At 41.6% G+C, this 14,197-nt stretch overlaps 2 protein-coding genes across 5 annotated transcripts in view; both read right to left on the bottom strand.

The window, feature by feature from the left end:
- LOC146075803 (uncharacterized) overlaps window positions 1–14,197 on the bottom strand; it is a 249,158-nt gene that overhangs the window by 97,191 nt on the left and 137,770 nt on the right. The window lies entirely within an intron of this gene.
- LOC146075805 (uncharacterized) overlaps window positions 9,990–14,197 on the bottom strand; it is a 72,659-nt gene continuing 68,451 nt past the window's right edge. The window contains exon 7 of the mRNA XM_083185418.1: window positions 9,990–11,589. Within this exon, the coding sequence (XP_083041544.1) occupies window positions 10,281–11,426 (1,146 nt within the window). The 5' untranslated portion in view covers window positions 11,427–11,589 and the 3' untranslated portion in view covers window positions 9,990–10,280. The remainder of the gene's footprint in view (window positions 11,590–14,197) is intronic.

The following is a 14,197-nucleotide window of genomic DNA, read 5'->3' as shown; positions in this document are numbered from 1 at the left end:
TCTAATTTCTTTTTAGCAATTTTTGTTTTTTATATTGTATACTGTACACCACCGGCCGGTGATTACCTGTTATATTTCAAATGATATAAATTATTTTTAAAATAAATTTTGATATATTTGTAAAATCTGAGTCAGCGCTATCACTAATCTTTTCTTCTACTTTGTTCATTCTACAAGGGGAGGAGTATTCCCTTGATAGTGACAGCAGCAGACTCAAATTTGCTAGTATATGTATTGCGGACTTGCGCTCTGACAAACCGTCTTGTTTTCTAGTCATCTTGCTAAAAACCCTAGAGTCATCAACTACAATATTCCCAATGGCCAAATTCACGGAAATGTACCTAAACATTTTTCACAGATCATATATATCCCCCGCGCGAGGGTTCCAAATGCAAATTCTAGAATCCCCAGAATGCCCTAAATGTCACCACCCCCAAGCAGACCTATATCATTGCTTTTGGGCCTGCCCACAGGTCACAAAATTCTGGACAGAGGTTCGTGACTTCTCCAATGAACACCTAGTAAATTTCACACCGCTCACCCCGGAGTGGGCCATATTTGGCATCCTCCCGGAGGAGACTAGAGCCCCTAAACCCATAAAAAAATTAATGCTAGCAGTCTCATCCGCTGCCCGCAAAACTATCCTGCAAGTTTGGATCCAAAATTCCCCCCCGAACCTGGCAATGTTTAAAGATAAATTGTTTTTTATTTTCCACATGGATTGGTTGGAGGCCTCCCTCCAAAAAGAGTCGCGTACAAAACAATTCTTTGCCACCTGGAACAGCTATATGGAAACCCTACCTACATCAACTAAACAAACTCTCCACCAATGCTTCCAAAATATCCGCTGGTACGAAGAACAGAGACTACTCAATGACCCTCCGCTAGTCCTGGATTAGTTTAACACCTCCTTTTACTATGACTAATATATTGCACTTATGTTGTGAAATTGGGGAATCCTAATGTCAACATGTAACCCCTTTCTGTATACTTACATTTTTGATATACGACTCTCATGCCTGAGATTGTCTGAATGCTTCTTATGATGTTTTGATGCTTTGACTCAATAAAAAGCTTTTTGAAAAAAAACAACATAGAAATCACGTCGATCGCATGCATTGTACTGTATGGAGTACAGTGCAATGCGTTCGATTGACGCGATTTCACGCCCTCCTGTCACTCTAAGTGCAAAAGCGCCAAAAGGACACTCAGGAAGTGACCCAGCAGCCATTTTACAGATTACAGGCTGCGCAGCAGACCTCAGGCGCCCTGCGCCTGCTGAAAAGTAAAGCTGGCCATACATCAGAAAGATCGATCTTAAGATCGATTGTGCTCATGATTGTGTACAATTTCCCTTGAAATCCCCGGCAGTCCTTGGACACACAATCTACACACAATCGATCATACAATCAATCATACAATCCATCTACTGCATGATTGTGTACACAAGATGTGCACACAATCTGCATACAATCCATCTTACAATCAGTTGAGATTGTATGATTGGGTACAATATCTTTCTGATGTATGGCCACCTTTAGTTATTTTTACACCTTGTGCATAAGTGGGGTTTGCATACACAGTGGAGGTGGGGTGGTGGGGGGGAGAGGAGGGGGGGGGGATCATGTCCATATGTGGGTATTGTGATTATTTACATGGGTGATCATGTGCAGGATTGAGGTGATAATGTTTATACAGTATGTGGGTACTGTTAGTATGTGCAGGGTGGGGTTTGAGGTTATAATTTGCAGGTTTGGTGATCATGTACAGGTAGTGATGTGCAGGATTGTGGATGAGGTGATAATGTTGGTACTTGTGTGTATTGTATTGTGTGTAATACTGTGTATTATCACAGCTCCCATTGCATGCCATCACATACCATATGTAGTGGTATGCGATGTGTTGTGATTTTCATGTTATTTTAATGGGGGGGGGGGGGAAGCTTATAGAATAAAAATCACATGCGATTGCATCCAATTGTATGCGATGCGATCGCAAGTGATGCAATTTTTTTTATTGTATATCCTTAAAAGGCCTTAAAATGGGTGCATATAATGTTACATGCACCCCCATTGTTAACGCCTCCCCCACTATCAAAGCCAACCCGAAGCGTGGTGAGCGCAGCAAGCCCCACGAGAGGCGGCGGGTATGTGTCCTCCGACCTTTTCATACCCCCTCTATCCACGTCGGCGTGGAGTTGAGAATAGATAGTGTGGCGAGCGCACTACGAGCCCGAAGAGTGGCGAGCCCCGCGAGGGGATGCGGAATACATGTAAAGTAATCCGTGTCCACTCGCCACGCTTCGGCCTCATAGTCCGTGTGCGCTAGCCACGCTTCGGGCTCGGTGGCTCGTTACACTATCTATTCTCAACTCCACACCGACGTGGATAGTGAGGGTATGAAAAGGTCAGAGGACGCATACCGCCGCCCCTCGCGGGGCTCGGTAACATCTGTCACCCAACATATTATACTGTATAGCAACGCCTAGGTACAATAGGCGTTGCTATGCAATATTATATGTTGGTGACATATGTTGCTATGCGCTATTGCACATAGCAACCACCGTGACTATGTAAAATGTGAATGTATAACGGTGGTTGCTATGTGAAATTGGGCATAGGCGTTGCTATGCAATATTATATGTTGGTGACATATGTTGCTATTGCACATAGCAGCCACCGTGACTATGTAAAATGTGAATGTATAACAGTGATTGCTATGTGAAATTGCGCATAGCAACCTATGTCACTGCATAGCAACGCCTACCTATGTGTTGCTATGCACTACCTAGGCGTTGCTATGCAAAATTTCATTTTACTCACACCACACCATATTTAATTGTAATGACCCATGTAAAGCACAGTACAGTAGGCCATACAATCAATACAATTTGTTCCCTATACAATCATCGCATCGCATAGATCAGTGTTTTTCAACCAGTGTGCCGTGGCACACTAGTGTGCCTTGAGCTGTTCTCAAGTGTGCCCCCACATCTAGAGATACCCAAACCAGTTTACAGCCACCACCAGTTCAAATGTTATTGACTGGTCTCTTCTTTTCATGTAAAGGGCCAATGTATTTTATTTTTGTTATCTGTGGGGATCAGTGTGATTGTTTTTAATGTAGGGGCCAATAGGTTTGTTTTTTTCCTGTGGTGGCCAATGTGTTTTGCCCTGTGGGGATCTTAGGGTGTGCCTTGGCAATTTTAAAGTCTTATTTAGTGTGCCGCGAGGTAAAAAGGTTGAAAATCACTGGCATAGATTGTACGGCTACAGTACTCTATGGCATACGATTTAAATTAGATTTAAATGAACGAATCACACAGATTGTATGCCATTTACCATTGCAAATAAGGTACACGATCCGATGCGATGGGCGCCGTGCTAGGAAATAAGTACCAAAAAATAGATTTTTCCAAAAACGATACAGGTCTAGCCAAATGGAAAGACCAGTTTCCAGAACTCTCGTTAATGGAAATAATCAAGTCACGTGTTAAGTTAAATGAGCAATTGGTATCAGCGTACTATACAGAAATGCAATACTATGCAATGAATAAAAAGTAAAGCAACGCTGATATTACAATGTAACAAAATTTATTATACACAATAAAAACAATAATATAAAAGAAACATTAAAATGAACCAAATGGTATAAAAGAAATTTGAATGGACCCGATATTATAATCACCAGTTTTGGATGGTAATGAGACCTGCTCTGATCCAAGGGGGTGTGGGATAGTCTTTATAGGCCACTTGATGGTATCCTGAAGTTGTGTTTATGGACTACAACCGATGGCAAGGATGGAATTAGCCTGATCGGGAGTCCCACTGCTGTGAGTGGTCAGGTGTCCAACAAGGATTTTTGGCTTGAGACTTCCAGGGTGATGGGCATCCGATCAGATGATTGGGCAGGTAGGACAGTCCTTGATGAAAAGGTGAGAGTCCTTGAAGCAATATGGGTCCAAACAATAGTGTCACCAACGCGTTTCGCAGTGCTGTGACTGCTTTGTCAAGGTGTCTATTAGGGTCTATGGGTGCCATTTTTATACCGGACTTCCCATGGGTTCATTTGCATAAAACATTGGTTCAATATCACAAAAAACTTAAAAAACATAAGATAGATCTACTCGCAGACAATAATATCACTAGTAATTATATATCATACATTTATTAAACATTTCGATTTGGGTAAAGATGAGAAAAGAAGGTTTTTATAAAACAAATCATATAGATCACTTCCGGGTCAGTGCCCTATCCTCAGTGAACCAATCACTTCCGGTTCATAGCTTCTATTCGGTATTGATATTAACCTTTTTGTGAGGCGACATCTCTTAATTCCCCTCTAATGGGATATATGAAGAGGTAGCCGATCCTCTAAATGGTGACCTTATCGATCATATGTGCAGTATGTACAGTTGTGTTCAAAATTATTCAACCCCCAATGCTGTAAAGGGGTTTAGGGACTATAGTGTACATTTGGAATTGTATTCAGAATGAAATCCTACAAGGACGTTTTAAAGAACCAAATGCAACTAAAATGACATCAATTGTTTATATAACACAGTAGTAAATGTGTATTTTGTGGTTTCTTCATTGCCACAATTATTCAACCCCTTAAAGACTACCACTCTGAAGAAGAGAGGTTAATTCTGGTGTTTTCAATCAGGTATTGAAAACACCTGTGGATGTCACCGAGCACCAATCAAGCATAATAAGCACCAATTAGGCAGCTTTAAAATGACTGTGATACTCAGCTCCTTCTAGACATTTACTGGTGTGGTTACAAACATGGTGAAGTCAAGAGAATGGTCCAGGAAGACAAGAGAAGAGGTGATTTGTCTTCACAGGAAGGGCAATGGCTATAAGAAGATTGCAAAGAAGTTAAACATACCAAGAGACACCATAGGAAGCATCATTCGCAAATTCAAGGCAAAGGGCACTATTGAAATGCTACCTGGTCGTGGAAGAAGATCCTGACTTCGACTGCTGTGCGCTACCTGAAGCGTAGAGTGGATAAAAGTCCCCGTGTGACTGCTGAGGAACTGAAAAAAGATTTGTCAGATGTGGGTATAGAAGTTTCAGCTCAGACAATAAGGCGCACACTACGTAATGAAGGTCTCCATGCCAGAACCCCCAGGCGCACCCCCTTGCTGTCTCCCAAGAATAAGAAGAGTCAACTGCAGTATGCCAAGAGTCATGTGGGCAAACCACAAAAGTTGTGGGATAGTGTTCTGTGGACTGATGAAACAAAATTAGAACTGTTTGGGCCCATGGATCAACGCTATGTTTGGAGGAGGAAGAACAAGGCATATGACGAAAAGAACACCTTGCCTACTGTGAAGCATGGCGGAGGGTCAATTATGCTTTGGGGCTGTTTTGCTTCTGCAGGTACAGGGAAGCTTCAGCGTGTACAAGGTACCATGAATTCTCTTCAGTACCAGGAGATATTGGATGAAAATGTGATGCAGTCCGTCACACACCTGAGGCTTGGGAGACGTTGGACCTTTCAACAGGACAATGATCCCAAGCATACCTCCAAGTCCACTAGAGCATGGTTGCAGAGGAAAGGCTGGAACATTTTGGAGTGGCCATCGCAGTCACCAGACTTAAATCCGATTGAGAACCTCTGGTGAGACTTAAAGAAAGCAGTTGCAGTGCGCAAGCCTAAGAATTTGACTGAACTGGAGGCTTTTGCCCATGAAGAATGGGTGAAGATACCCGTAGATCGCTGCAAGACACTTGTGTCAAGCTATGCTTCACGTTTAAAAGCTGTTATAACTGTAAAAGGATGTTGTACTAAGTACTAAGATTGAATGTCACTTGGGGGTTGAATAAAAACTAATAATGATGTGAGCACAGAAAAGACATTTGTGGTTATTTCATTATAAACTTAAGTTTATATTTCTCTGACCTACAAGTGCCTCTTTCATGTAAATGTAAGCAAGATGACTGAATGATCAAAATCAATGTCAAACTGGCCAAAACATTCAATTTCAGTGGGGGTTGAATAATTTTGAAGACAACTGTAATTATGATTAATATAGTGTGTTTACGTTGGGCCGGAAATGACGTTACACCTGGCCTTTGTTATTGAGTGCGTCATATCCGGCCTTCAGACGATAGCCTTGTTGTTCTTAGTCGTTATGGATACCTCCACTTCCGACTGGCTCGGACGTTACGTTATGCCCGGTAGTTGTCGGAGCGCACGTCACGTCCGGCCTATGGCACTGAGAGTGTACGTTGTCATGGATACATACAGATTCAGCCAGTACTTTGACAGTTTCCGGAAGTGTTTAGGTACTAGCTGAATCTGTATGTATCCATGACAACGTACACTCTGTGTCATAGGCCGGACGTGTCCTACCTGCCCAATCATCTCATCGGATGCCCATCACCTTGGAAGTCTCAAGCCAAAAATCCTTGTTGGATACCTGACCACTCACAGCAGTGGGACTCCCGATCAGGCTAATGCTGGGTACACACCAGGAGGACTAGGGCCCGATCCCCTCAATCTAGATCCAATTCCGACCAATTGGATGTAGATTGTGTGCTGATTGGGCCCTTTTCTGTCCTGGTGTGGACCGATACCGATCCGATGCGCGGTCCCGCGGGCCGGTCGTTATTGAGATCCTACCTGCTGCAGGTAGGATCTCAATGACAAAAAAAAGGAATAGGTACAGCGCTGTACTGAATATATGAAATATTTAATAAAATTGTTCACAGTAAAATACAATTAATAATACATACAAGACACACACACATTAAACATGCAATCTCCTTATCAAGGTTAGAACTGGTTAGTGATTATTAGGTTTGCAATTGCAAAAATTATATGCTCCAACTTTGAGCCAGTTAGTAGGTTTTAGGATAAGTGAGAGTTCAAGTCCCCACAAATGTGCACATTAGAAGTGGTTATACTTATTTGTAATCCAGGGGTATTGTGGCTTGTGACTTCAGCGATGAAATTCTCCGACCGCCCACACTGCGGACATATCCGAGATGGAGATGTAACCCCTGGATTACAAATAAGTATAACCACTTCTAATGTGCACATTTGTGGGGACTTGAACTCTCACTTATCCTAAAACCTACTAACTGGCTCAAAGTTGGAGCATATAATTTTTGCAATTGCAAACCTAATAATCACTAACCAGTTCTAACCTTGATAAGGAGATTGCATGTTTAATGTGTGTGTGTGTCTTGTATGTATTATTAATTGTATTATTGTATTTTACTGTGAACAATTTTATTAAATATTTCATATATTCAGTACAGCGCTGTACCTATTCCTTTTTTTTTTTTTGGTTCTCTACTACTACTAGGGGTTTATGGTAATCCCCCTATTGGCACAGCAGCAGCACTGAATAACAATCAGCGCTCAGTATCATTCTGTGGAGGATCTCAATGACGACCATACAGCCGGGTGTGGGTCGCCATCGGATCGGACCCACTCACGGTGCACATCGTGAGCGGGTCGTGCCCCCCCGCGTCACCGTGAGCGGGTCGGACGAGACACTGACGACCTGCTCACGATGTGCATCGTGAGCAGGTCGTCCTGGTGTGTACCCTACATAAGTCCATCCTTGCCATCGGTTGTAGTCCATAAACACAACTTCAGGATACCATCAAGTGGCCTATAAAGACTATCCCACACCCCCTTGGATCAGAGCAGGTCTCATTACCATCCAAAACTGGTGACTATAATATCGGGTCCATTCAAATTTCTTTTATACCATTTGGTTCATTTTAATGTTTCTTTTATATTATTGTTTTTATTGTGTATAATAAATGTTGTTACATTGTAATATCAGCGCTGCTTTACTTTTTATTTAGCTTTTTCTCTGTCTGGGAGCTGACTACTCCCTCAAGCAGCTGCTGTCTTGATAAAAACTACTCCTGGCAAGCGCTCCACACCAACCTTGGTTGGTTTCTTTCTCTTTATACTATGCAATGATACTGCTTAGACTGCACAGGTCTTCAACCTGTGGCCCTCCAGATGTTGTGGAACTACATTTCCCAGCATGCCCTGACAGTTTTGGCATGCTCTTATAGGAAAAAATGTGGCAATGCATGTCGGAACATTTTTTCCTATAAGAGCTTGCCAAAACTGTCAGGGCATGCTGGGAAATGTAGTTCCACAACATCTGGAGGGCCACAGGTTGAAGACCCATGGCATAGAGCATATTATACACCCAAATTATGAAATATTATGGGAGTGTCTGACAACTCCAAGTGCTTTAAATGTTTAATATTAGACACAGATATTATACCTTGTATATGGTCCTGTAACATAGTACAGACATTCTGGCAAGAGGTTCAAGGATACATACAAAATGTAGTACACATTTTTTTTAATAATTTCTTTACCATGGGTATTATGGAATTACTATTATCCTAACAAAGACTACAAGCTGCAGACATGTGATTGTCTATTACTGGCCAGGGTGGCAGCAGCAGCAAAAAAACCTATACTATCTAGATAGATCCAACCAGAACATATAGCCTTGATGGCTAACCTTGACACTCCAGCTGTTGTTGAACTACACATCCCAGCATGCTCTGCATCAGATTTAGCATGGCCAAATAGCAAAACTGAAGCAGAGCATGCTGGGATGTGTAGTTCAACAACAGCTGGATTGTCAAGGTTAGCCATTAAGGATATATACTGTACCATAATCATTAATGTTGCCTAGATTACAGTATATGTATCAAATGGACTGGATTGAGTGCTCTTTAAATATGGAAACTAAGGCTAAGAAATTCTTTAATATTTGGATACCATACATAAAATCTTCCCCAAAACATAATAGAGAGCATATACGAAAAAAAATCTCCAAAGGACTACATGGTACAACATGGAAATAATAAAAAAAGGGCTGTCCACCTTTTTAAAAGAATTTAAAGATAAGCAAACAGGAATCTGAATTTTTTTTTTTTTTTTTTTTTACAAAATAGGTTATATAGATAGAGATATATAGATAGAGATACATAGATAGATATATATATGATATAGGATCGCACTCCATACAACAAATGTACAACCGCTGGGGTGACGTCCAGAACTCTCCTCACAAGAAAAAAGTTCATGTATATAAAGACCAAAAAGACTCACTCTCCAGACTGTTTGATGCAAAATAAAAAGCTGTGTATTTGTATTCACATAGACATCAATGTAAAAAAGAAGGGTACTCAACGTTAGCGTTTCAGTCCATATAGGACCTTCCTCAGGAGTTAGACAACAAGGGCATCCATTTGGGGTGAAGCACAGCATGGACCACACAGCAGGTTCCTACAGCCTAGATAGATAGATAGATAGATAGAGACGATTGAGGTAGGGAGGCGGCACTCACCAGACTTTTTTCATTATAAAACACAGCCTTTATTGTTTGGAACAATAAAGGCTGTGTTTTATAATGAAAAAAGTCTGGTGAGTGCCGCCTCCCTACCTCAATCATCTACATAGGTGCTTTGCATCACAGGATGGCTACCCCAGCAATTACTGGACTATAACAAAGTGAGTGCCGGGCCTCTTTGTGTGTGTGTGTATATATATATATATATAATATAAGAGAGAGAGAGAGAGAGAGAGAGACAGAGACAGAGAGAGACAGAGAGAGACAGAGACAGAGACAGAGACAGAGAGAGAGAGAGAGAGAGAGAGAGAGAGAGAGAGAGAGAGAGATAGAGATATAGGTATATAAATATAGAGATATATAGAGATAGAGATATATTTTTTTCAGATTCCTTCCAATAGAAAAGGCACTCCAGTCGTTTTTTTTACAAAACAAACGATTTTATCAAAAGTGGATATCACCAAATGTATACATTTTCGGGATCAGCGCCCCTTCCTCAGGGTACAATCCACAATAAAAAGAGCAGCAAATTTTTTATTGTGGATTGTGCCCTGAGGAAGAAGCGCTGACCACAAAAATGTATGCATGTGGTGATAACCAAGTTTGATAAAATCGTTTGTTTTGGAAAAAACGACTGGAGTGCCTTTTCTATTAGAAGGATTGTATGGACTATCTAAAGCCCACCCAGCCTAGCTGTGACCACTGAGTGCCAGCATACAGAGAATATATATGCAGTATATATTTATATACATACACACACACACACATACCACAAATAATATGTTTAAAATATTTTCTATGTATTGATATGTGTATTCTATGAAAGATATATAAAATTATAATAATTATTTTCTATTAAAAAAAATTGTCACATTCAGAAAATAAAAATTTGATTCCTTGAATGCATAATGCAGGGTTACCAATTTACTTATGAAACCCATGCTGCATTCATGCCCTCGGAGTGTCTCCTCATGTGATTAATAAGGGTTTTAGTTTTAGTAAAACACTTGCTGCATTCAGAACATTTATATGGTTTCTCTCCTGTGTGACTCCTCTGATGTATAACAAGTTCTCGCTTTGTAGCATAACACTTGCTGCATTCAGAACATATAAATGGTTTCTCTCCTGTGTGACTCCTCTGATGTAGAACAAGTTCTCGCTTTGTAGCATAACACTTGCTGCATTCAGAACATGTAAATGGTTTCTCTCCTGTGTGACTCATCTGATGTAGAACAAGTTCTTGCTTTGTAGCATAACACTTGCTGCATTCAGAACATGTAAATGGTTTCTCTCCTGTGTGTTGTCTCCTCTGATGTCTAACAAGGTTGGTCTTCCGGGTAAAACACTTACTGCATTCAGAGCATTTATATGGGTTCTCTCCTGTGTGACTCCTCTGATGTAGGACCAGTTCTTGCTTTGTAGCATAACACTTGCTGCATTCAGAACATGTAAATGGTTTCTCTCCTGTGTGTTGTCTCCTCTGATGTATAACAAGGTTGGTCTTCCGGGTAAAACACTTGCTGCATTCAGAACATGTAAATGGTTTCTCTCCTGTGTGACTCCTCTGATGTATAACAAGTTCTCGCTTTGCAGCATAACACTTGCTGCATTCAGAACATATAAATGGTTTATCTCCTGTGTGACTCCTGTGATGTATAACCAGGTTTTGTTTTGAGGTAAAACATTTGCTGCATTCAGAACATTTATATGGTTTCTCTCCTGTGTGACTCCTCTGATGTTTAACAAGTTCTTCCTTTGTAGCATAACACTTGCTGCATTCAGAACATGTAAATGGTTTATCTCCTGTGTGTTGTCTCCTCTGATGTAGAACAAGAGATAACTTCTGGCTAAAACATTTGTTACATTCAGAACAGGCAAATGGTCTGTCTCCTGTGTGACTCCTCTGATGTACAACAAAATATGACTTCTTGGTAAAACACTTGCTACATTCAGAACATGTAAATGGTCTCTCTCCTGTGTGAATCCTCTGATGGATGAGAAGATGTGATTTATATGTAAAGCGTTTGTCACACTCAGAGCACAGATGTGGTTTCTCTCCTGTCAGACTCATCATGTTTTAGTTGAGAAACTAAAGCGTTGTTTAATGGGTGTTCTGCCCAGAAAATAGGAATAACTTTGGTAAATGCCCCAGAGGTAGAAGAAATTACTTCATTAGTTGCCTTGCCCCTTTCCACATTGTCTTCTAATATTCTTAGTGCAAATCCTGCTCAATTGTCCTGAAAAAAAGTAATGTAAAAGAATAAAATTTTATCAGGTAACTTAATGGTAGAAATAGAATATAAAATACTGTATATAGTAAAGGAACATGAAGCATATCTCTATACAATAACAAAGAGCACTTAGCAATTTGACACCATATAAGAACAATGATCAGTGACTAAAGGGGTGTACACACAGAGAACTTTCAATAGGAGATTTTGACTAGATAGTCAAAATCTCCTAGAAGGTTAGCCAAAATCTCCCTATTTTTCTCCTGCTTAGTCAAAATTGTCTAGCAGCATGTAACATGTGCAGAGAGCTACATTGCAGTGTAAAAATAATGCAGCCAGTATTTACCTGGGTTGGGATCGTTTTGTCTCCAAGCATTGGGTCGACAGGGTCATTAGGTCGACATGAGTTTAGGTCGACAGGTTAAAAGGCAAAGCAAAATGGTGGTTTTCTGTGGGTTTTTTTTTTTTTTAACTAAAATGTCGACATGGACACACGGCACACTATTTTATTCTCCCTCCACGCCCTAGTGGATGGTAGGGCATGAAATACTGCTCTTTTAGCTTCAGAACAGGCAGGCATAGACCAAGACACTCACTCGTCTCGATATTAGCAGGTCCAAGACGGTCTCTGGCAGCACCAACTCTCTAGCCTGCTTTCGTCCAGCCACATAACAATACTCGCTCTGCTCCCAGGCATCTTACCCTTTTTAAATCCACTTCAGAACTCCCAGTTCAGGAGAGTAAACTAAAACCTGGTGTGTAGTGTGGGAATGGTCTAGCACCAAATCCCTACAGCCACCTCAAAACCTTGGACCGTAGCATCCATTTCATACCTGCCTGGGATTTATACCACTGACATCAGCAGCCACAGTGGCACATACCTGCCATCTAGCAGTTTTCCAGCTGGCTTCCTACAACAGATAAATGTGTAAACACAAATATATCTTTACTGGAACGTTACGTGGCCCCTGGGGCGTGGCCTGACTGATGCAATTGTTCGTGGAAGCGGAGGAGAGAGCTGCGTGGTGAATCCGTTCCTGCACATATCCAGTGTGTAGCCGGGGAACCGTGAGTGCACTGAGAGGGTCTCTCTCTCCAACCGCAGTTGTAGCCGATTGCCAGTGTGGATTACATTTTATGCCAGGTGGTTCTTAAGCCCAACGCTGACGAATGCTGTGGTGCGCTTAACGTACTTTGAAGCCTTTTAAATATTTTATTTAAATAAACCAAACGATATTGCACTCGCCATTCCCAGGTTGGGGTGAAAGTGGCCTGTGACCACATGCTCTAATAAATACAAATACAGGGACTCAGCACTCTCCATAATGAACTAACTCACCTTAGTATACAATTAATCAAATAAATAATGGGGTTTTAGTTCATGAATTGATCAATGCATTTAAGCTTGCAGCCCATCGCCAAGGGACCCCATTTCACTGCAGTTGGCAGGCTCTTGAGAAACAAATGCTAGTGTAGGACTTGCAGTGAAATGGGGTCCCTTGGCGATGGGCTGCAAGCTTAAATGCATTGATCAATTCATGAACTAAAACCCCATTATTTATTTGATTAATTGTATACTAAGGTGAGTTAGTTCATTATGGAGAGTGCTGAGTCCCTGTATTTGTATGTATGTATATATATATATATCTATCTATCTATATCGATCTATATCGGAGTCCAATCCTCCACCCACCTCTGTAAACATGCAAGCTGATTGCTCAAAGGCGGGTGTGAGGATACGAGTTCTTCAATCACTCAGACACCGAGCAGATGAAACCAGAAGAACGGTTTATTTTCCACAGCACACACAAATAGACAATAAACAGTGGCAAAGGTAAATTGCAGAGTAGAAAGATATTCAGGTAGCAGGCCCAAACAGACAGTCCTTGTATAGTCACAGTCCCAGATCAGTTCCACAGGGCAAACTATCACTTATCCACACAGCAGTGATAGCCTATAAGTCCACACGATACCTTGTGTAAATCCACACAACACAGACGCTCCACACCAGAGCTTGGTAGGATGCCCCCTTCCCGGGCAAACGATGTGTTCCACAAGATCCAGTGAAGGGTAGGACCCCTGAGACCGGATTGCGACTAACATACTGAGCTGGCAGGTGTACAAGTCATTTTAAAAACGTCCAATTTCCCACGGGGCTTAAACTGCCAGGGGGCCGGTACTTGGTTCGGATTGGTGGACCCAAGAGTCAGACACATCCCCCCAGGTAATATCCAGCTGCCCATCTGCTGCTGCCCCCTCCCCCCCCCTGCTGGGGTCGGTTCCAGTAAGTCTGCAGAGTAGTGTCAGCACAAGATACAATATCAACACAAGATACAAAACACAGTCTGATTACATTATGTGGTGGTCACCCCCTGTGGACAACCTTCCTGTTGATAGCAGGGGAATTTGATCACCCCCTGTGGTGCCGGGTTCCACAAAGTCTGCTAGAGCCCAGAGGTTTACAAAGAATTGTAAACCCCCCTGTGGAGATGGTTCCTCTGCTATCTCTTTCCTGTAAATAGCAGGGTAATTGGATCACCCCCTGTGGACATAACATATGGCTGAATCCATGCAATGTCCTTTCCTGGCTATATCCTGTCAGACCATATTTGGC

Source organism: Crinia signifera, chromosome 4 (genome assembly GCF_055691185.1).
Source record: "Crinia signifera chromosome 4, ASM5569118v1, whole genome shotgun sequence".
Taxonomy (NCBI): domain Eukaryota; kingdom Metazoa; phylum Chordata; class Amphibia; order Anura; family Myobatrachidae; genus Crinia; species Crinia signifera.
The sequence above is the reverse complement of the archived record's forward strand: the minus strand, read 5'-3'. Positions and strand labels throughout refer to the sequence as shown.